The sequence below is a fragment of the Anser brachyrhynchus genome (assembly GCF_964034855.1).
Source record: "Anser brachyrhynchus genome assembly, chromosome: 7".
Lineage (NCBI taxonomy): Eukaryota > Metazoa > Chordata > Aves > Anseriformes > Anatidae > Anser > Anser brachyrhynchus.
In genome coordinates, this window is record NC_137701.1 from 14469480 (window position 1) to 14492381 (window position 22902).

The following is a 22902-nucleotide window of genomic DNA, read 5'->3' on the forward strand; positions in this document are numbered from 1 at the left end:
CACCTGAGGCCGCGCGGCCAGCCCCAACCACAACGCCAAGGGGGCAGCGTCCACGGCCCCTCGCTGCTGAGGGCGCCCCACGCCGCGAGCGCGGAGCCCCCGCGCCCGTCCTCCGCCGCCCGCCCCCGCCGCGCTCTGCCGCCGCCGCGCGCCCCGCCGCCCCCTTATATAGCGCCCTAAAAATAGCTCGCCGCGCGCCGCCCCGCCAGCCGCGGGCGGGAGGCGGGAGCCGCGCCGCCGCCCAATCCCAAGCCACGCCCCGCCCCTCTCCCCGCGATCCCGCGCCGCCATTGGGCGGCAGTGACTTCAGGCGCGCCTCGGCCCCGCCCCTCCCGCCCCGCCGTTTGCCTTACATGGTCACGCGCGGCCTGAGTGGGCCGCGAGCGGGGGCGGGGCGGGGCGGCGGGGGCGGGGCCTGCGCCTCCGAGGGAACCGGCGCGGGGGGGCGGGGGGGGGGATGCGGGCTCCCGACAATACGGGGGGGGCGCGGGAGCGCGCATGGCCGCGGCGCGGGGCTGCGCGGCGGCGGGCACGAGCACGAGCCCCGGTGCGGCGGCCGCGGGGTGCTCGGTGCTCGGTGCGCGCCCGGCCCCCGGCGCTGCGGGTCCCCCTGCCTCCCTCCCTCCCTCCCTTCCCCCCCTTTCCTTTTATTTCCCCAAAGTGTGACTGAAACACAACAAAGCCCCGGGGCCGCCGGCTCCACCATCGGCCGCTTTTCCTCCTTTTTTTTTTTTTTTTTTTTTTAAATTTTTTTTTTTTTTTATGCTCGAAACCAGCCCCCCCCCCCCCCGCCCCCCCCCAGCAGAGCGCACAAACACACACACGGGCAGAGAGCGGGGGCCGTGCTCAGCAGCAGCATGGATGTCCTGGCTAGTTACAGCATATTCCAGGAGCTGCAGCTTGTCCACGACACCGGCTACTTCTCAGCGTTGCCATCCCTGGAGGAGAACTGGCAGCAGGTGAATCCTTTGCATTGCTCGGGAGCCGCCGGGGCGCCCGGTGCCTCGCGGCCGCGTCTCCGCCGTCGTCTCAGTTCTTGTTCCTCGGTTCAGGGTTGGTCGGTTAGTATGGTTTTTTTGTCGGTGTTTTTTTTCTTTGCTTTTTTTTTGGTTTTGTTATTATTTTTTTTTTCCGCGTGGGTAGACCGCCAGCTGCCTGGGTTTGCCCCCCCCCCGCCCCGAGCGGCACCTGGGGGCCGCTGACACCCGCCGGGGCTTCGCTTTTGTGAGCACCGCTCTCCTCATCTCGTTTTTCGGCTTAGGCTTATTTACCGTTTTCTTTCTGTTTGGTCTGTTAAGCGAGGCTGATCACTTCCAGCCAGTGCTGACAACCGGCGGAGATCGTCTTGTGTTCAGGTGTTTCTGTCACCAGAAACCGGGCAGAGGTGGCCAGGTGTGCGGGAGCGCCAGCGGAGGCTTTAGGCTGAATCCTCCGACCAGGGGGCGAATGATTTTTTTTTATTATTTTTCACGTTTTCCCTTTTTCTGGAAGGTGGGGAGAAGCGCACGCTGGCTGTACCGTCAGACAATGCCGCCTCAGGCTGGTGCCCGTCAGCCCGCGTGCTCGGAGGCTCCGTAGGGTTGACGCGCAGGCAGGGCTGGGGGACTTCTGAAGGGGGAAATCAAGTACTGCCAACGCGTTAAAATGACGGTCGGTGAACGAATAACACCCGGGAGCAGAGTAGGTGACAGAAAGGAGCCGTACAAACAAACCGTGTGCCCAAATGCCCAGACCCGCGAACAGCTCTCTGCTGGGATGCCGAGGGAAGCGACGCGCTCCCTCCCGGCCACAGAGGCAGCGCTGGTTGCTGGTGTGGTTTTCTGGCAGAGGGGATCTGTAAACTGGTGCCTCTTTAAAAGAAAAACAAAACATGCTGGCTGGTAAGAACAGGAGTGTGGCTGGAATGACATGTGGCGCGAGCGCGCTGCCCGGCCCCACGGCACTGTCACTTCGGGAACGAGGAGCCGCTGGGCTGCGTCTTGCAGGCACTCACGGGAGTCTTGGCTAGCGCAGGGGCAATGTGCGCTAGTTCTCCAGTAAGTGACAGCTTGGGACATTCATTTAATGCTCCTTGCCGGTGCGTGTGCGGGCAGAAAAGCAGACGGTCGCTCGGCGGGGGCTGTAGCTTTGTCATCCGCTGGACTGTGGCTGGGTCTTTAAAGGTTCGCCCTGGTAAAATTGTTTTGGCTCCAGCCTTGTGTGTGCACGCACACCTGTGAGAGGTTTACTGACAGCCGCGGTGTGAGCACGTTTGGGATTTCATTTGCGAAATAACCGATCCAACTTTGCTTTCTCCTCCGAGGGGGGTGGGGATGCTTTTTGTTATTAATATTCAGCTCGCACATCCATGGTGGTCACATCTGCTTTCCTTTTATAATTTTAACATGCTAATTAAACTGAAGAGGTTGATATAATTTCATTAAGGAAAATAATTTCATAGCATCGCTGTTGTTGGATCAGTTGCATATTAGTAACAGCCCAGGCAGTCCAAAGCGAGATAATCTGTTGACATAGCCAGCATGCTCTAGGCAGTACTGTGCGTGATACTCTGTCTCCTGCTGCCTTCTTTTATGTGTGGAAGAGCAGCAGCTTGGTTTATACCGTGCAACGTACCTACCCGAGCCCCCTCTTACTGACACAGAATTTAAACTTAATACTCTCCCGGTTAAACCCCACTGACTCTCCACATATGTTTGGAAAGGAAAAGTTGGAAATAAATTATTACGTTTTCCCTTATTTCCCCTCAGATCTTCCAACCAGTGCCCGATGTTTCATAATGCATCCTGTATTTGCAGTTTGATTTTCTCCCCTGTTGCTGCCCGGACCCTCCTTGCAGACAGCAGGGGAGCCGACCCGGTGGATGAGTAGTGGGAGCAGCCGAAGTGGCTGCACAGAGCGTGCTGGCACGCGGGCTTGGCAGACCCACTGACACAGAGACCCCGATTTCAGTCTGCCGAACTGCTTGCAAATGTAGCCCAGTATTAGGGATTTGTTCACTTCAGGCAAACCGTAGCAACTTGGGGACACAGGGCACACACGTGTGCATGTGTGTATACCCGAAGGTATCCCTCAGAGCTGTCAGGGTGCGGGCAAGACCCTCGGGAAGACAGCTGGCAGGGCAGTTGCCAACCCCTGGGGGAAGCACTGGGGTAGGGAAGCAGCAGCTTTAATTCGGGGTGAAGGTGCTTGAAGGGGTCTCGCGTCCGCTCCCATGAAAACACCTGAGCTCCTTGGAGGCTCCAGAGCAGTGCTCCTGGCAGCAGCCAAGCAGTGTCCCCCAGAGAGTGCTTCAGAGTCTCTGAAATGGGGGAAGTAGTTGTGTGGGTCAAGAGCAGGCTTCCTTGTCTGGCTGTGAGCGCAAGTTCTTTGTGATAGCAGGCTGTCCGTCCTTGGTGGGGAGAGGCTGGCTCGTGCCAATTGCTGCTGCTAGGTTTGGGGGCTCTTGTGGTACCATAAATGATGCGATTGCCCTGCTGAAAATTGTAGAGTGCCTTGGGGTGAGCGTGTTGCCACAGGCCTGTCTGTCTTCCTCTTTTCCTGAGTCAGGACCACGCTTTTGTAGCTGCTGGCCGAGGACTACCCAGCTGGGGCAGTTGCTCATGTTTCCGATTGGGAAACAGCCATCACTCACAGAGGGCACTGACAGCACAGGCAGGTTGCTAAATGCTTGCGTGCGGTCAGCTGATCCTCTCTCCCTTTTTCCTTCCTACTACAAGAGAAATGTGAGCAAGTTTGGCATTTACGCTTTTACCAATCAGCACTGGAGTTGGATGAGAGCAGCCCAGCAATACGTGTAACACAAGTGGATTTGGGGGAGGAAGAGATTGTCATCTCTTCCGTAGGTTTCCTTTTCAGGAGAAAAATACGAACAAAAGACCTCTCACTCCATCCTGGACGTAGTTTACGTAGTAAAAGTGGCAATACCTGGAGTGGAAGCTGGAACTGAATCCATGATGCATTTCATGTTATTTTTAAAGCACGTGTTGGTGGGCTTGGTTTTCAGGCAACAAAAGCTTAGCTTTGCTATGTCAGCTCTGAGTGTCCTCCTTCAGGTGAAGCGCTCTGGAGGTCGGGGGGTTTCTTCTTGGAGTGGAGAGGTCAGGATCTGATGAGTAGTCCACAGCACAGCTTCATCGGGAGGGAGAGAACTTTGTTTGGTCTTTTCCAGCAGCCTCGCGCAGCCATGGCACTACGAGAGATTAAAAAAAGGGGTGGGCTGGGCATTGAAAAATCCGGCGCTTGCTGTACGCCAGCTGGCTGGTGTCTCAGTATCTGTCTGCTTCTGCCTGGCGCTCCATCCTCGCCGTGCTGTGAACCACGTGGACTGCTTGCCGTCCCCACTGCTCTCCGTCCCCGTGAGCTTGCTCGGCGATTTATAACCTGCCCAGGGGAAATCCCAGCCCCTGTGTGGCTGCGGCCGTGCAGCGTGAGGAGCTGCGGTCCCACGCGCGTTGCTCAGGGGTAGGTGTCTGATGGGGTGTCCCCGGGACTGGGAGTGGGCTGCAGGGAGAGCAGCATGAGGCTGGGAGGTGCCTGGTGGCTCTGCCGAGGGCTGGTCTTGGGGGAGGTGGCTGCAGGGAGTGCAGCCCGTGCAGCTGCACGTGGTCCCACTGTCAGCGTGCCACAGAGGAGCCGGGGCGAGAGCTGGCAGGGGCTGGGCTCGGGGCTTCAGCCTGTTCCTCGTGCTGGGCCCTCACGGCATCGTGTGAGGGGTCATCAAAAGATCAACAGCAGCGGGCATCTTCTGTAGTCAGATTTGTCTCTTCTAGGTGCGACACTTCAAACCGCCCCTGCTACCCCGTGCCCTTGGAGGGCTCTGTGTGTGCTCAGAGGTGTGACCAGGAGGCATCTGGGGGCTCTCCGCATTTTCTGTGGGGGCCGCAGGGCAGCCTCTAGCACGGCGATCCCTGTGTTGCCAGAGCACAGCAGCACCAGGAGGAGGTAGATGCGCAGGGCCGCTGTGTGTGCAGCTGATTCAGCAGAAGTATAAAATCAGCAGGGTTTAAGTGTCATGCTCTGGCTTACACTAAAAGGCAGCCAGCCTTTCCCACATGTGTCACAGGGCAGAACAGTCCTCATTGGTGGCTGTAGCCTTGTATCATTTGCTTGATAACCATTGCCTGATAACATTTCCTCTTGCCTTGGCTGACTCAGTTGCTCTCAGCTGCAGCAAGCCATGATCCTTCTAAGGGAGATGTGCATTTCCTGTAAAGCACAGGATCAAGGAAACCTTTGTTTTGCCCTCGACTCTGTGGTAGAACCTTTGTGTATTTTTAATCAGGTCTTCAGGCCTCATTTTACCCTCTTCTGAAATGACTGAGAACAGCAATACAGAGGCATGGTCTTTGTGGGGCTGGGCGGCTGAAATGACCCATCCTGGCCAAGGGCTTTGAGATCCCTGTGCAGTGTGAGAGCAGAGTATCCCAGGGTGACTGATCTGGTAGAACCCTTACATCTCAATGCTGACTTCTCTTTGGGAGACATTTTCAGGCCTATAGGAAAAATTTCCACTGCTACTGGAAAGGCATAAGTCTCACTGGAGAACATTCCTGCCTGCCCATCGTCTCCATTGTTCTAGTTTAATGGCATAGTTGGCCACTACGTAAACTAAACCATCTCTTTTAATATTGCTATTTCATCTTGGTTCCAGTCACAGTGTAACACATTTCTTAAGTGCTTATAGTACATCATGCCTCTTGAGAATAACTTGCAGAAATGGTTGACTTCCAAGAACAGCCACATGTGTAATGCAGTGTATTTCAGACTCTGAGCACCAGTCCATTTACCCATGCAGGCACTCCACTTGCTCCATGTGCTGAAAGCAAGCTCTTTGCACACTCTAGAAGGAGATGGGGAAAGAGAAAGTCAAACTGGAAACTGCTGCCTGTATTGTTTTGTGATTCCTTAATTGCAGAATCTGTTATAAATGATTAGTTCTTGGTGTTATGAAAGTGTGGAGCCCTGAAATCCATGTTGCAAATGTTAAACAGCTGATTTTGTGTGTGATTTTTGTGTGTGGCAGGTGCTTTTGAAATAGGGTACATAGTTTTCAGCAATGCACAATCATAATGTGGGTATTAACTAGAAAATGCCTTCTTTTATTTGTTTGGGATGTTTTAACCTTCACACCCCCCAACACACCCATGTCTTTATATCCTATTAAATAGGCAGTGAATAGACTTCAGTAGGTTACATAAAAATTGTGATATATAGCAAGTCTGCAATGCGATACTTCCACGTGGAAATGGCAGAAGGTCTTCAGTACAATGCAGTAATTTCACACTTAAGCTTTCCCGGGTGGGGGAACAATATATTTTTTTCTGGATAATGTCATGTTTTTGAGGCCTTGCCAAATGACTTTCCACTGAGAAGCATCGTCTCCATTCTGCACTGGGACACGTTATAGGGAAGCAAGAAGGAAGCTGTTTGACTCTGTAGCTGCACATGCACAACCGTGATTGCAATTGTTCGTATAAAACAAAGGGGTTTTGCTCACCGGCTGAGCAACATTGGCATTCAGTATGTGAAGTGTAATAGTATACCTCACACCAAGTTCGTCACATCCTTCAGAGGGGAAAAAACACTGGAGGATATTGATCATCACACTCAAAATGTCATAAAAAATCATTTGTGGGTATTGTAATTGGTGGGAGTTTTCCTATTTGATGGTAAAGCTGAATTCTGGAGAGTTAATAAAGTGTTTTCAAGAGTGGTGCTAAGTCCCTCTTATTTTCCTCTCTGTTTCTCGACTCTCAGGTGCCTCCTGCCCATTCTCATACGTATTCATCTACAACACCCCACTACTTCCAAACTCCTGGCATCGCTCATGAGCTGTGAGTGGCCATTTCTGTGGTTTCTTTCAGGTTCAAGTCGCAGGGATAGCCCATCTCTGATTCCCCCTCCCCACAGGTCTTCTATGTACTGTGCGTGACTGCTTCTGACATGGTCCAGACGAGTCTGGATTCACTTGTACTGCCGGGTTCAGCTGATTCTGCAGCGAACAAACAAAGCAAACCTGCCAGGGAAAGAGCCTCCCTTCCTCCTAAATGTTGCTGGGTAGAGAACAGGTTTGGAGCCTAGATCGTACAAAGGTAGATTCCCCAGCTTGATGCTGGTGTATTTGAGACCATCCCAGTTTTCTTCTCTAGACTTCGATCTCGATAGGCAGTACATGTGTTTGAGTGTCAGAGTTTGGTACTCTCTCGGCTGTGTCTCCTTCCCAGCGTTGCCACTTTGAGTTCAAAAATCGCGTGCCTTGTTCCCAAAACACTGAGATTGTTTTTAAAGTCACAGGCCTTTGTTAAGGCTTTTATGTCCTTCCTACCTTTCTTGTTTCCAAGCCACTGAAGGGTTGTCTTGTTGTCCTTTATTCTTAAAAACAAAAAAGGTGGGCTTTCCAGCAGTTACTTGATTCCTGCAGCATTAAGAAAGCGCTGCTATTGTATAACCTGGAGAGCTGGCTGGAGTACGGAGAGGTGTGCGCATGTCAGAAGGAGCCCGCTCGTCCCTGTGCCAGCCGGGCTGTGTTTGCACCCCTGGCCTGGCAGCAGCTGGTGAGGACGGCTGCGTGTCCGCTCGCGCTGGGGCTGCCTGGCGCAGCAGGGGCCACGTCTCTGTTCCCTGCTGAGAGGAAATCGCCTCGGCCTTTGTGCTCCAGGGCACTGAGACAGCTTGGATTGCATCAGGACCTTTCCAAGCCTTTCCTTCTCGGCTCTTCAGTCACGAGATCGGCCGGTAGCTCTTCCTTTCACCTGCTGGTGCTGTGAGGATCGGTGTCGGGGCTCGGGACCTAGGGCAGGGGGACAGGCAGTGCCGCAGGCCTGGGCCATGGGGGCAGGCCCTGAAAGCGCAGGACGGCTCCCACCCTGGGTGCCCTCCACGAGTGCGGGGTTGGCTCTGTGAAATAATGAAAATAAAGAGCCAAAAGGTGAGCTTGAACCCCTTCCTGAGGTCTGCCTTGCCTTTGAGACAGCCTGTGTGTACCACAACTTTGACCCCAGCTCTGAGTTTATAGAAAACAGGTCAAACAGGGTGTAGAAAACTCGGTCAGGAAGTCCAGGATTTATTTATTTTTAATGGTTTTTACTGTGTTGGCAGAGTGCTCTGATGCTCTTAATTGTTTTCAAGCAGGTACCCTCTCTCTCTTTGTTCTCACACATGAAGGATCCTTTCCAATTCAGAGCAATTCCGCTCAGTGCAACTGTGCATTCCTCACACGTGTTGTTGTTTAGAGAACCATTAAGATGCATGTGGTATACTTTACAACGTACACTAAAGAGTCTGAGTCACTTAAGCATAAACGGCGTATTAATGCTTGCTGAAGGTCCTGCAGACGTACGCATTTAAGTGTCATAATGGTTTTGAACACGGGGCTTATAGACCGTGTCTGACACGTCCTAATCCTGTTGGTTATTTCCCAGTGCTGTGGACCTGCGTGCAAAGCCAGGGCTTAAATCATACGGGGGGTGTCAACAGCTCCTGCTCGGCAAGGGGTAGAGAAATAGCCGGTGACAGAGGTGAGCTTGGGAGACAATGTGATTGACGGGGGGGCACACAAAGGAGAAGGACACCGGCTTGTGAGAGGCTTTTCTGCGAGGTTCCAATTAGTGTCCTGATTTACAAATCCTGCCCTTAAATCTGCAGCCTCCCAAGGTCAGTTTTAAAGGGACGTGGCATAGGGTTGACGTTTGACTGTGATGAAGGTTTGTAAATCAACATGTTCTGACAGAAACTGCAATCAGTGGAATTATCTCCATCTATATAATTAAAAGAAACAAAACAAGGCATAAACAGGGTTTGCATTTTTTGGACAGGATCATCTTGCCCACCTGCTGTCTGTGCAGCTCTTGCACTGCAGCATTCTTCCCGTGCATCTGAAATAAAGCGAAGTGAGAGCAACTGTTTGGACTGTGCGGTGAGGAAAAGGCATGCGGCATGACAAGTAAATTAGATTTGAAAAATGCTTTCACTACTAATAGGCTACTATGCTGCTAGGCATTTGGTTTTAATCCCGATTTTTCAGTGGGCAAACTTCGTTTTCAAGCATAAGGAGAGCTCTTGGGTTTGCAAACGTTTGCGATTTGTACCCCTTGCTGACTTGTCTTGACTCCAGCCCAGGAGGGGAACCGGCATCGTGCCGAGTCGCTTTGTGCTGCTGGGGATGAAGTAGGGGCCTGCCTTTAATTGCCTGCCGTTATTCTCCACCAGGGCTGGATGGAAAACAAAGGTTCCAGTGAGCAAAGGCCACAGTGAAAGTGTTCGGTAGGTGGAAGAGTAGAAGAGGAGAGAGCTGCTCCTGTCTGCCTGCTTTTTATACTCAAAATGGACATTGGCCACATCGCAGCTCCTAGGTGTGCTGTGAGAGACCCAGGTTTGGATCACTTTCCTGCTTGATTTCAGGTCTGTCCTTCTAGATTACATCTTGGGTGTGTGAAACTTTAGTTGATTGTGTGGTGCTTCCAAAATCAATACATTCCAATAAAACACTTTAGATTAAACAAAAATGATTTTTTTTTTTGACTGGAGATTGTTTAGTAGAAATGTTTCAACCAGGTCTGTTTTCTAGAGGCTTCCCTCAGGGCCGGGCCTTGTTTCTGGTGTGAGAGACTTGGTTTGACTGGCACCTTCGCCTTTGTTGTCCTGCGTCCCTAAAGCTTGATTCATTTTCCCCAGCTAGTATCAGTTTGGCTAGTAAAAGATACCTAGACTCGTTGCAGCCCGTGACTTGTGAGCACTGCAGCCACAACACCTCATGGTGCCGTAAGCAGTATCTGACCACTTCTGGTCCGTAACCCAGGGGCTGCTCTCCCTCCCCACGCAAGTCTGGCAAGGCGTGCAGGTGCATGAGATGCATAAGAGCAGTGCATTCACGTGCCTCCATCGGCTCCTCACAGCTGCTGGTCGCTTTTCTCCCTCCTCAGCTCCACTTGTCCGGGACCGCTCACAAACACTGCTGGCGAGGTGCCGTGCCATCGTCTTGGTGAGGAGTCTGTGCTCGCCCTGCCTTGGCACCTCTGGCCCACGTCTGGCTGTGAGGTGCCTCGTGTCCCAGGGTGCAGGGTGGGGTGGGTGGCTCAGGGGCTTTCATCTTTACCTGTGGCTGCACAGTGCTGTAAAGGGTGACAACTCCGCAGAGCTCGCTGCCTGCTTTGAACTAGTGAAAATAATCCTTCGTAATCCTGGTTTGGGTGTTGTGGTTTTTTTTTTTTTTTCTTTTCTTTTGGCTTCCCATGTCAGTCTGGAAAATTTATGCTGCTCTGAAGGAAACATTCCACTCATCTGCAAGCTACTACAGCTGCTGTGTGAGTAATAAAGTATGAAAGGGAGGAAGGGAGAAGGGAGAAGAAAGATGGGACCTGGTGTTTCATATGGAAAGCATCAGGCCAGAAGTGGCTTTGTTTCCGACACGTGGACAGTGGAGAGGCTGCATTTGCTGCTCAATGGAAAATCTGTGCCAGTGAAAAGAAACCTCCCTCATTAGTGAGTGACTAGATCAGATGGGGAGGAACTTCAGTGTCTCTAGCTTTTATTTTTAAATTTGTCTGCATTTCAAAATAATAAGGGAGAAACAAGGGCACTGGACTGACCGACAGAGATTACAACCAGTTTGAGCAGAATAGCTCTTTTCCGTCTCCATCTGAGATGCTCTCCCAGCCACAGACAGCCCTCCCCCAGCTGTTCATAAACTGTGCCAGCACCTCCAAATAGTTGTGAACATCTGAGAGTTGCTGTACATCAGGCAAGGTGCATGTTGTTTTTATTTGGTTTTGGTTTGTGATCTTTTGGGATAGTATAATAGCGTGTTTGTAGGCTTTCCTGCACAATCAAGGAAAACAGAAGCTTGCTTTTGGTGTTGAGAAAGGTGCTCTTGATGTAACCAGAAGCCTCTGAGTGTTGTGGCTTTAAGAAACACATGAAAGCAGGGGGGTTGCAGTCAAATATTGGGAGGAAGGGGTGTTTCTGTCTGGTCAGACCAGAGGAAGGAGGCACTTAGAGTGTCAGAGGTCTCTGCTATCTTGAAAGATGAGGTAGATTGCTGTAGATTGTAAAGTGCTGGCATGACCCGGTGAAAGGGATTGTAAGGTGCTTCTGTTGCAAGTCAGAATTTTAGAGTAAGTGGATGTCACCTGGTGTAGTACAAGCACAGCCTAGGGTGGTTTCCACCTACATATCGTAGGAAAACCTGATCGTCCAAGAGTTGAGTGCCTGTTCAACAGGACACTGAGTGGTTACCCTAGGTTGAAGACTCCTCTTCACTGGGACTGTCTTACATGGATTATCTCCATGTAGTGAGAGCTAGATCAGCTGCAAGGCCTTGGTTTGAGCAATCTGTGGCTCTCGTCAGATGTACTACTATGATAAAATGGGAGTTTCTTTTTGCTTTCCATTTCTTTATGTTTAAGTGGAAAAGATCAAGGAAACCTTTGATATCCATTTCTGAACTGGTTTTTCTCTCTGTAAAAGGGAAGAATAGCATCCCCATCACACGGGGAAGTGCAGATCAGTCGGTGAGTCAGATCCTGGGCTGATGCAGACTGATGCAGATCTGCCAAAGTCACAGTGGTGATATGCGGATTTACGCTGGCCCAGTGTCTACAAAGTCACTTGACACCTTAGAGGAGAATGGTCTATACAAATCCCAAATATTGTCAGGATGTGGAATAAATACCAGGATGTGGGCAAAAAACAGCACACCCATTTTAATGATTTGATTAAAACAATATTGCTGCTCTATGGCTCTCATAAATGTGCTTCCAATGGTGTGAGGGGAAGAGATGGTCTCAAGTGCTGTAACGAGAGGGTGCATTTTTTAAAATGTTGCGCAATAGGCTGCTAAGTCGTGCTCTGACCATATCGGCTGAGTTCTGTTTTGTAGTGAGCATGGCCTGAGGCATTGTATAAATGCCGTTTCTCCCCCCACCTTCAGCTAATAAATAATGGAAACTCTACCGGAAATAAATTTTCTTTCCATGAAAGAGTGGGAGGTCTTGAGTGGCTCCCTATAAAACAAAGGATGTAGCATGGTTTGTTTGCTTTGGTTTTTCAAATGAAGAAAACGTGGGGGTGGGAAGGGAAGAGATGTTTCTAAGCTCCAAACGTGCTCTGTGCAACGCTGCAAGGTAGTGTGGGCACTGCTTCCCCCAGAACCGTGGATACCCACCCGCCTGTGAAACGCAGACAGATGAGAGAGGTCTCCGAGCAGTCTCAGTGCATGGGAAGACAGAAGGACCCTGCTCCAATTTACCCTCAGGCTCTCATATTCAGCAGTGGAAACCAACCTGAAAGTGGGTGTAAATGAGCGTCTGGAGGAGCCTTTTGTGCAATTCCATGGGCAGTTTCTTCCAGGGGTCAGATACATGAGCAGAATGGTCTTTTTGACCTTAAAATCAGCTTCTGTAAGTAAATCCACTTCAAGGCCTTCTTGTACACGTGAGTCTGGGCTGAAGGAAGGCCCCGTGTGCGCCCGTTTCCAGAACCCATCGCGCATGTGCACTGTGCCAGGTCGGAGGAGAGGCCGGGTTTGTGGAGCTGGCGGCTTCCTCCCGGCTGGCTGGAATCTGAAGCAAAGCTGTGTCATCTTGTGTCGTGTCATGGACAGCCTCTGGGGCCGGAGTCTGACTGCAGCTTGGCCTCCGAGGTTGAGAAGGGTCGCAGGAGGGCCTCTGTTCAGCAGGGGGATGCGACTGGCTAATTTTGAAGGCAAATGAGGTTTGAGAGCAGGGTGCACATGATGAAAAGGCATTTTCAGCCACTGCCTTCATCCAGCAACAATAAACTGTGCGTATAAGCGGATCTGGTCCAGTGCTAATGTCTGAATTTCTGAATTGCTAATTAGCAGTTCTGCTAATTCAGAAATTGCTAATTCAGAAATTAGCACAGAAAAAAAAGTGCTGTTAGATCATCAAATTCTTTTGCTCAGGTGCCATTTCTTACTGTATGCCTCAGTGGAGCCTTCTGCTCTCATTGGAAATCCACCTAGCACGAGGACCTGGAAGCCTTGAAAACGTGTGCTAAAACCTCTTTAAGGGGAAGAATATCTGAAAGCTTTTTTTTTTTTTTTTTCTTACCTGAATCTAGTTCCTCACACTCCTGTATTCTCTCTTTTCTTTATGAGGACCTCCATTGCTTTGTTTGAGTTTATCCAATTCATAGCTGCATAATGTGACGCTTTTTCCCATCTTTATTAACTCTTTCAAGGATTTGTATCTAACTGTGAAACGAGACCCCTGCTCATTGACTGGAGATTATAATACTGACTGTGGAGCAGACATGATAAATAGGAACAAATGTGCATGTCCCTTTCAATTTTGTCATACTTTCCATCTTCGTGTTCCCTCCAGTTTTCCGATATATCAGATGCTAAGAATGTATCCCCAAAACCACAGTGGTCTTCTCTGTGTTTTATCTGCTCAAGGTCTCTTTTCAGCCTGACTGGATCTCTGCTTTGTATTTAGTGTGCATGCTGTGTTGCTATTTTTTCCATAAATGCATTAATTTGTCTTTCTTCGAATTCAGTCTCAAGGATTTATTTTCTGCCCCTGTGTGGATTTCTTTATATACTGCCTCTCTCTGCTGGCATGACAAAAAAACTTTAGCATTTACTCCTTAAGCCCTTTTCCCTGCTTTTCTTCACAATGAAAGCTTTTTATCAGTTTCCTTAGTTTTCTGATTTGTTTTTATTAAGCATGTTTTTATACTGGGGACTGTGATCCATCAAAGTAAACGGAAACAAAAAGATGAGGCCAAGTTTTTGTTTGTTTGCTTAAGGAAACAGATCAGAACTTAAGTGGGATGAAGTCAAAACGGCGCTGGTGATTTGATGTGATGGTAGCTGATTCAGAATCAGCTGGCTGTTGACAGCAGGTAGTGGAAAACCTCAGCATTTGAGGAGTCTAAAAACAAATACAGCCACGGGGCTGAAAATTGCATGGTGATAGTAGTGACGGGAAGAGTAGTGTTGCTGTGAGTTGCTGTCCTTTGTTCAGAAAACAGCATCCATGTGCTGCTGACTGTTGAAGACCAAAGTTTTTCTTCATCACAGCTCATTTGAAACAGTGCCTTGAATTTCCGTGCCCGCCCAGCACACCTCTGTCCTTCCCTTCAGCACCCTTGTGCAGATGCCACAGCAGAGGAAGGATGGTGGCGTCGGTGCGCGGGGAGCTTGGAAGGCACCATCGGGAGCGTAAATCCTGCTGGCCGTTGACGTGGGCTAGCCCTGCGAAGCCGTGGATGTGTTTCTGGGCTCTGTTTACCACTAAGAACCATTCCAGCATTTCCCCGGGCTCGCTGCACCGCCCCGAAGCCTGCAACACGGGAGCCTGGAACGGCACCGGCACCGTTTCCACCTCGCCCTGTGGCCGTGTTGCTGAGTCAGTGATGGGCAGGCAGCTCGGCGTCGTCCCAAGGCTGCTGGAAGCGATGGAAATAATTCCCCGGGATCCAAGCGGGTTCTGGACCAGGCCCAAGAGAGGCAGGACCGGTACGTCCTGGCCCCGCTGCCTTGCAGGAGGATTTGAGGAAGCCGCTAGCGTAAGGCAGAGGAGCCTGCCTGAGCTGGGGGCAGGCGTTCCCTGCTGTGAACTGCGGGACTCGGTGTGAGCTTGGTTGGTCAGCCTGCACGCTGCACCCTCCTGCTCTGCGTGTCTGCTTTGCTGCCTTTAACCATCGCCGCTCCTTTGAGGTGGCTTGGGCTGCTTGCAAGAGGAGGCTTGCAAAGGAATAGTCTCCTGGTGTTTCGGAAGATGCGTCGTCCCCTTTCCTTCCTGCGCAGGAGGAAAGCTGCTTGCCCCATGCGGTGTCTGCTGGGGTTGTAACAAAATAGTGGGGCCTCTCTAAATAGTAATGAGCTGCACAGCTGGTTGAGGGCAGCAGAGCTGTGCTGGTTTATGCTGGGTTGTGCCTCTGTGAAAACTGTTCACAAAAACTGTAGTCTTTTCCTCTACATTCAGCAAGCCTTTAAGAGAGATTGTCTTTGAAGAGCTTCAGGCAATACAAAGTAACACCATAATCAATGCTGCTGCTAGGCTGGCCAAAGAAATAAAATCATCCTGTGGGGTAGTAACCATTTTTTTTCTTTCCAGAAGTGCACATACCAGGTGTACAAAACTGGGTCTCTAGTCGTGTGTGGGAATTAGCAGCTTTCTCAAGCACAGATGCGGTAGCAAACAGTGCACAGGTCCTGCTGTGAGCATCTTTTAGGCATGCTTGTGTGGAGCACAAGGACTATAAAGAAATGTGTTCTGTACAATGTGCTGTTGCAGATGTTCTCGCAGACCGGCATGTAAAAAGCTAAATGTTTTACCAAAAATTAGGGAGTAAAAATGAAGGAAGGACCTGCTACAATGAGGTACCACGTAGGATCATCCTTATGACTTGATGGCGTGATTGCACTCAGTGGTCCACATTGTGGGTGTATTCTTCAATTTAATAGCTTCCTGGTGGAGCTGAAAACACAGGGATATGCAGAAAATCTGCTCTCCATCCAGGCACTAATCAATACAAAAGTCTAAGTTCAGAGATAAAATATGAATAAGAAAACGTTGGTAAAGCGGTACTCCTTGTGCATACCTGTATTTCAATACTAGGGAGCAACAGTGAGGAAGGACTTTCTCCTTTAACCACTGTGCCAGTGGATTTGTGTAGTCTGGGGCAGCAAAATCCCCTAGCTGTACCCTGGTGAGTCACAGACCTGACACCTGCAGTCTTGCAAGTCTTGCAAAGTTGCCTTTTTGAGGCTCAGATTTTCCAAGAGCAGTGACAGAGCTGTTTCAGCAGAGCAAAATACATATACTTTCATCCAACACCCAGCGTTTTAGAGCATTCAGACGTCTGATGTGATGGCCGAGCTTTGGACAGACAGGATGCTTCACAGCCGCTGCCCATGGAGAGCAGGGAGCTGTAGCGTGCCCGTTTTACGGGCTGGGAATCTGGGACACCCCAGCGCCCAGTTGTCACAGAGAGGGAGCCGAGAGCGGAGCCTGGAAAGGATACCCGTTCCCTGATCTCCATTTTAATTAAATTCTTTTTGCAATTGTCTTCCCTGGCAGTTTAACTGGTGGAATGTGGTCTAGCAGAGGAATTTTTGGCTGCAGATTTGACAGGAGTATTTTTCTGGGCCAGATCCTCGCTTAGTGTAAATGCAGATAACTCCACTAGCTACGATTACAGCACTAGCGATTTACTCCTCCCTCTGAGAATCTGGCCCTGGTTTGCAGACAGTGGGCAGTGTCATATAATTTGTTCTTTTTAATTTTAGTCTGTCTAGACACTTTTACAGCACCCCTTTCTGAGAGAACTCAGTGCCAGCAGCTCTGGAGCAGCACCGCACTTCTCTGGTGAGAGGAGCTTGGTAAACACAGTGTGGAGACAGTGCGGGGTGCTCAGGCTCAGCATTTCACCTTCCTTCTGTAGGATTTGGCTTTGGTCTTCGTGCTTTTGTGTTGGAGAGGTGGCAGAGGGGAATCGTGGAAGGATTTCTCCCCTATGGAGGGGGAGTGAGTCTGTCATTCCCCTACCTCCTTTTCTTTTTTTTTTTTTTTATTCTACGTCCAAGCTGAGTGCCGGAGAAAGACGTCTGGTGCAGATGCAGCAGTTCTGGGGTGGTTTTTCTTTCCAGCAGTAGATGAAACCTTCTTTCCGTGGGCAAGAAGGCCTTTCTCCTGGCTTTAAAGGCCATTTGCTGGTCCTCCATGCATCACCTGGGGCGGTGCAGGGCAGACCGCAGGCTCCTCGTGCGGCAGGCACAGGGCCCGGCTTTGACAAGAGCCTCACATGCACTGGCCGTGGTTAAGCAGATGATTAGCTAGGACTGTTTTTCTTCCCCTTCCATTCTCCTGCCAATTCCTGAGCTACTCGGCGGGATTGTCTGTAAACTCCGTTTGCGAGGAGCCAAACAGAAGGGCCACGGCTCTGACCGGGGCTTGGCAGCAGTAGCAATATATATATATATACACACCCTTTTACTACCATCCCTTCTATGTGAATCCAAATGCACTTAGCTCAACCCCTAATCCTCGTAATATTTTTACAAGATTTGCTATTCGTAAAGTCCCACCTTCTGCAGTCACATTATTGTTAGCTGCCTGCATTTATGTGCCTGTCCCCAGCCCACAAAAGGAAGGGGCTTCATGGCTGCAGAAAGAAAGCCTGAAGGCAGAGATCCTAAAGCAATTAGAAGCAAAATCTCTTCAAAAAAAAAAAAAACAGCACATAATGCACATGATATTTATGGGTTTCCACCTGAGCGTGATCAATACTAATGAAGCAGAGCTCTCCCAAAAAAGCAGCTTGCACGGGAACGGGGAAGAGATTCTTTGTGCAGCCTGAGGATATGGAGAGACACGGCTCCCCTGTGAGCTGCTGCAGGAGTTTGCACCCCTTCCCCCACGCTCGGCAGAGCCTGGAACATACGACTGGCCACGTGCAAGGTATCGCAGTGTTAATAACGCCGCTGTATTGATCAAATTGGGCTGCTTTGTCTCCAGGGACATCTGGGGGGATTTGTTCAGGCTCTTAAGGCTGTGCCTCCTAAAGAGCATTTTCCAGTCCTTTCACTAGGCGAAGGGTGTGCTGTGCTTTTTGTCCCAGGCAGCAGGAGCTTTCAAAAGATTTCATGGTGTCCCACCACCTACTGCCTCTATCTTTTCTGCTCTCACGGCTTCCACCTTATTCCCACACAGAACTGGCCGTGTCTCAAGCTTAATGTGCAGCAAGGTCCGATTTTCTGCCCTTGGAGAGCTCCTCAAGGCTGTAAGCGCCGCTGGCTGCTGGAATGTGGATAAACACAGGGTTACGGGAACAGGAGAGGCTTCCTCTTTGCTTAGAAAGTGAGCAAAACATCGGTAAGAAAGCGGCGGAGAAGGAAAACATGTGCAGGGTGGTTTTGTTTCCCTCCCTCCGCCTCCAGGCTGATATTCATGACCTTGTTAAAAAGATCGGTCTGCTTCAGAGACTGCACGTGGTCATTTTTAAGTGTAGGGAGAAACCAAATGTGGCTTTTATTTTTCCATCTGATAAATTGCCAATTGCAGGTTTTACTTACAGAACACTCTGAGTAGTCTGAGGAGAACACGATCACCTTGATATTATATTTATGAGTAAAAATGGTATGAGGCAAAGAAAGCTCTTAGCTTGCATGTAAAGACGACTTTTAATGCAGTTTTTGCTTCCAGGAGTGCATTGTTAGTTGTGGTGGGGAAGGGACACATTAGCAGTCTTCGCAGGAGGACTGAAGTGCCTCGGGGGACGCTCAGAGGCTTGCAGGGTCAATTTGACTTCATGCTTCTTTGACAGATGTCGAGCGCTCGGCGCTGCAGTGTTGGGAGATCTGCAGAGCAGGGGTACCTGTGGTCTTGGCAGGGAAGGGTTAGAGATGTAAAATGGAGGAAATCCCGCTAAGCCTTGCTCTTGCGATGGGGAGCAGTATTTGGGATGTTCACGCTGCCCTCCGGAACATGTCTGCGTGTTGCTAATCGCTGTGTTGACTTCTGCAGGGACGGAGGATGGCAACAGTCAGGATCCGTGCCTGAAATATTGTTCTCTGAACATGTAGGCTGCCGGCAGCACCAGCTAGAGCTAAAGCAGCCCATTTTGGGCCTGTTTCTTTCCCTTTCTGAGTCTTGTTTCCTGGACTGCCGGGACTGAAGCAGATCCCTCCAGCAGCTACCAGCACCAGGGATTTTGGCTCTCGCTCCGGCTCTGATATCATTGCAACTGCCTGGGAAGCGGAGCCGGTGGGAGGAGAAGCGGCAGAGGGCTCCCAAGGAATGTTCCCCACGAGGCAGAGGCTCGGCCTGCGGTCTCTTGTGCTGCTCCTCCTTGCCCAGCATAAAGGTTACCTTTGTATGTTTATAACCAAAATAAAATTGCAGCTCCTGAAAGCTGTAATTTGTACTTGGGGGAACATAATGTTTGTGTTTAGCTGTTGCAGGGATTCTGCCATAGCAGAGTGACAGAGGTCTGAAAGTGTTTGGGCTGACGATAGCTGGCAACAGACCCCGCCTTTGGGGGCTACTAAAAACAGCTTTACTTGAGCAATATTGGAGATAAACAGAATGACAGGGGGAATTGGTTGTACCATGAGGAAGAGGACGCTGCTGCTGCAGCAGGAGAGGCTGTCGTTGTTCAGTGGCAGAGCACGTGTTCCTGCTCTTCCCCTTCCCACAGCGCCAGCCAAGGGAGCCTGGCCGTGGTCTTCCAGGCCATGACAGTGGAGACTTCCATCCCATCTCCGAAAGACAATAGAGGGAAGGTGGGGTATGCGGCCAGCACACAAAAGCAGGCTTATCGCAGGAGGCTTAAATAAATGTGATGAAGGAAAATCAGGGAAAATAGGACACTTAAGGTAAACTAACTGATTTTTTTAAATGTCTGAGTGGGAAATAAGCCAGGTAACATCCACTGTTGGGATTATAATGACTACAATGTGTTTTCTCTTTTCCTTGTTGGTAAACGGGTTATGTTTGTTTCCTTTCTGGAGATGGGTGAGGGACCAGAGCTCCCTGCAGCGTGTTTGGTACTGAGTTGGAGCCATGTGTGGTGGCTTAGTCAGTAAGGCTCCAGTGCTGCGAACGTGTCATCTTCCAGTTCCCAGCATCATCAGCAGGGACTTTTTTGTCTTGGACAAAGGCACAGTGTCGGGTTTCATCCGACTTACTCTAATAGGATACTTGAGGATGGGGCTGGGAAGCCAAAGGCCTCATAAGGGCCTCTCAGCAGAGTGGCTGCTGGAAGCCTTGTGGCATTGTCAGTAGAGAGATGCCGGATGCTCTCAGCTCCAGAAGGTGGTGCTGAGTGTTGTGCTCAGGGACATACCTGGAATTAATCTGGGAACTCTCCCAATTAATTTGAGGGGGACCGGTGCCAGCAAAAACTTGAGACAGGGTCTGGCGGTCTTGCACAGTATTCTCCAATACGTTTCCAGGGAAGTTTTGCCAGGAGAAAGAGTAGGTTTAAGAGAGAGCATGAAAAGGGGCAGTGCCTTGCCTTGCCAGCTAAGCTCCTGCCAAAGTGAAGAGTGTTGCTGAGGAGGTGCAGCGTGAAGGAACAAGGGAAGGAGAAGGTGCTGGTGGGAGAGTAGAGACTGAGAAGAAGAGCCTCTGGGAGGTCCTTGTGTCAGACAGCTGCTTCGTCACAGCACCCAGCCTCTGCTTTTCACCAGCCTGCTTGCGGTAACACAGTACCACCCTCTGGGACTGGCGGTACTGTAAGTCTCTGCGGACTTGGGATTCGGCAGGTATCCATACAGGGCCTTTCTGTGAAGGGTGTCATGATGGCTTATGGTATATTAGATCCTGTAACGAACTACAAAGTCTCACAGGAAAGTCTTGAATTGACCATGGCTGCTTGGATGCTGGGAAGTTGTTTTATCTTCCAGGAATACCAAGACATTGCATTCCTTCTAGGCTATTTTCTGGCTGCTACTGCTATTAATAACTTTGTCCTGAAATAGCACTTTCATATTGCAGCATATTAAAATCCATAACAACTGGGTGGGTGTCCACAGTCAACAGACTGAAGAAAGCGAGCCAGAACGAGAGCCTTGCTGGTGTAAGTCGGCTCACAGAGGTGTGCTGGCTCTCAGCAGCCGCTGATCGGACCTGCTGAGCTTTGCCAAGTCCACAAACAGCAGGGCTCTTGGTGGCATCTCCCGGCTGTCCATCCCGTGCTGCAGCTGCTAGCCCTACGGCCTGCTGCAAACCTCTCTGACGCAGGTATGGTCTCCTTCCTTCCACAGGGAGGAAGCAGAGCCTGCTCTAGGTCTGACAGCGCACCTTGAGTTGCTGATGATATCCACAAAAGGCCCTGCCATGTCTCCTTTTTGTTTCATCTGATGCATTTTTGCGATGCAGATCTCCTCAGATGCCTGTGGCCAGCTGCCTGTGTTGCTGCTGAGTGGATAGGCCAATGCTGGCAGGATCTTTTCCAATGTGCTCCAGCAAATTGCCTTAAAAGAGAACTGTGCTGCTTTTATCGGGGTGTGTGGCAGCCCAAGTGCACTGCCTGTGAGATTTGAGGCTGGTTCTAAATCCCTGATGGCTAAAGTTTTGGAACAAATGCCTTGGTAGTGAGTGTAGGAAATAAAAGCAACGGAAAAACACCCTTGGCGGTGATGGAGCACCCTTTAGAGGGCACCTGCTTTTGAGTGAGAGGCAAGTTTACCTGCAGTGGGATGTTCAAGCATGAAGACTGTTGTTTCTGCACACTGATGATGAAAACTCTGGTACAGAAGTGGTAGTGAGCTTGTCAGTACCTCCAAATACACTGCTGGCCAAATTAAGAAGGAGAGAGAGAAAAAAAAAAAAACAACAACAAGCATCAGGATGTCTGAAGATGGTGGTGTTTTTAAATTCTTCCCATTTTTCCATTTGGGTCACATTGTTCCTAATAAAGTAGACAAGATTTGTAATATAAAATAACCGTCTCCAGCCGTCAAAGAACATGTCAAATTCTGCTTCACGTAAGCCAGAGTTAAATGGCGCTAATCAAGAGCAGAATTTCATGGAGTTTGAGTGTTGGCAAGGTCCTCAGCTGATGTAAACAGGAACAATGAAATCAGTGCTGCTCTGTGCTGATTTACCCCAGCTGAGAATCCGGTTGTGCTTCCATCGCTTTGTTTCTGGTCTGAGGTTTTTTCTCAGTGTGACGGTGAAACTCGAGGCTGCTGTCTTCTCTTTCCCTTGCCCAGACTGGCATATTTATCACAGCAGCACATGCATCTTCTTGTTCTTGTAAGATAACACATTGCCCAAATGATTTAAAAAAAGAAAAAAGCAACAAATGGCTTTTTGTAAAAGTGATCAAACAGTTGCTGTGCTCCCATTAAAAGTGTAAATTTCTGCCAAGTAGCCCACTGCTCCCTGCATGGCTTGAGGCAGACTTTGGTCCTATATGTTTATTATGGTTTAGAAGTGCTTTAGTATGCTCTTTTATTCTTTTATTCTTTTTTTGTTCTGACCTTATTCTACAACATATTCCCCTCCTTCAGCCTGCTTCCTGTTTCCCAGACAGGTCCCCACCTCTTCCTCCCCGCAGCCAAAAATAATACAAAAGGGAACAGACAAAAGGTTTTTTGAGCCATGAGATGTGATAGTGAATGGGCATCATGTGCAGAGTAGGTTCAGTAGTCCCAGCAGACACATACTGATCATACAAAGTTAAGGTGAGGGACGGCACGTATTGGGTTAGGAATTCAATGTTGTGCACACTCTTGTTTAATATGCTTTTAGGTCAGAGCAGAGGTGACTCACAACCCAGAAATCCCTCTTACGAAACGTACTGTATATCGAGTGTAGCGATGACACCTCTTCTTCAGATTTGACTTAATTGTGAAGAATTGTGCTTGTGAATATGTTGTTGCTTGAGCCTGTGTACACATTTGTGTCAGCTGCCGAGGAGGAAATGTTAAGCTATCTGTGATGTTAATGAAACATCTCTAACTAGTACATTTTTTCATTCATGATCCAATCCGGAGTAATTACAAGGGATCCAGTTCTGCTGTGTAACCCAACCGCAATACTTCATAGGGATGAATCTTAATTGAGGATCAAGACCTAAAATATTGCTCTACTTTGTACGTTTCACAGCCGTCAGCATTTGCTTTTGCATATCCATTTCCTGTGAGAAGTTTACCACACTCTGGGGCATGCTTTGAACCTGATCCTTTGATTTCAGTGGGAGCTAGAGCTGGCAATTCAAGGAGCTAATTGTCCTGTTTTGCTATTTATAATGCTAAATTAAAGCTGCTTCCAAACGGGACAGCAACAGGTTAAGTACATACTTGATGAAGTTTAGAGGAAAGTTAGCAGTGAGGGACACTAGCCAACTCACTCAAAGCCATCCAAGGTTGTTATACAAATAAATGATCTCTTCAGAAAGATTTTGAAACACACTTAGGTTATTCTT

General features: G+C 49.7%; 1 protein-coding gene across 5 annotated transcripts in view; it reads left to right on the plus strand.

Moving 5' to 3' along the window:
• The first annotated feature begins 496 nt into the window (after window positions 1-496).
• The window catches only part of KLF7 (KLF transcription factor 7), a 59016-nt gene continuing 36610 nt past the window's right edge, over window positions 497-22902 (plus strand). The window contains exon 1 of one of the 5 annotated variants that reach the window (XM_080600495.1): window positions 497-959. In XM_080600495.1, coding sequence (XP_080456621.1) covers window positions 858-959 — 102 coding nt within the window. In that variant the 5' untranslated portion in view covers window positions 497-857. Of the gene's footprint in view, window positions 1062-1167; window positions 2037-22902 lie in introns of those variants that run through there. The other 4 variants (XM_080600494.1, XR_013953801.1, XM_080600497.1 and 1 more) reach the window with 4 other exon arrangements.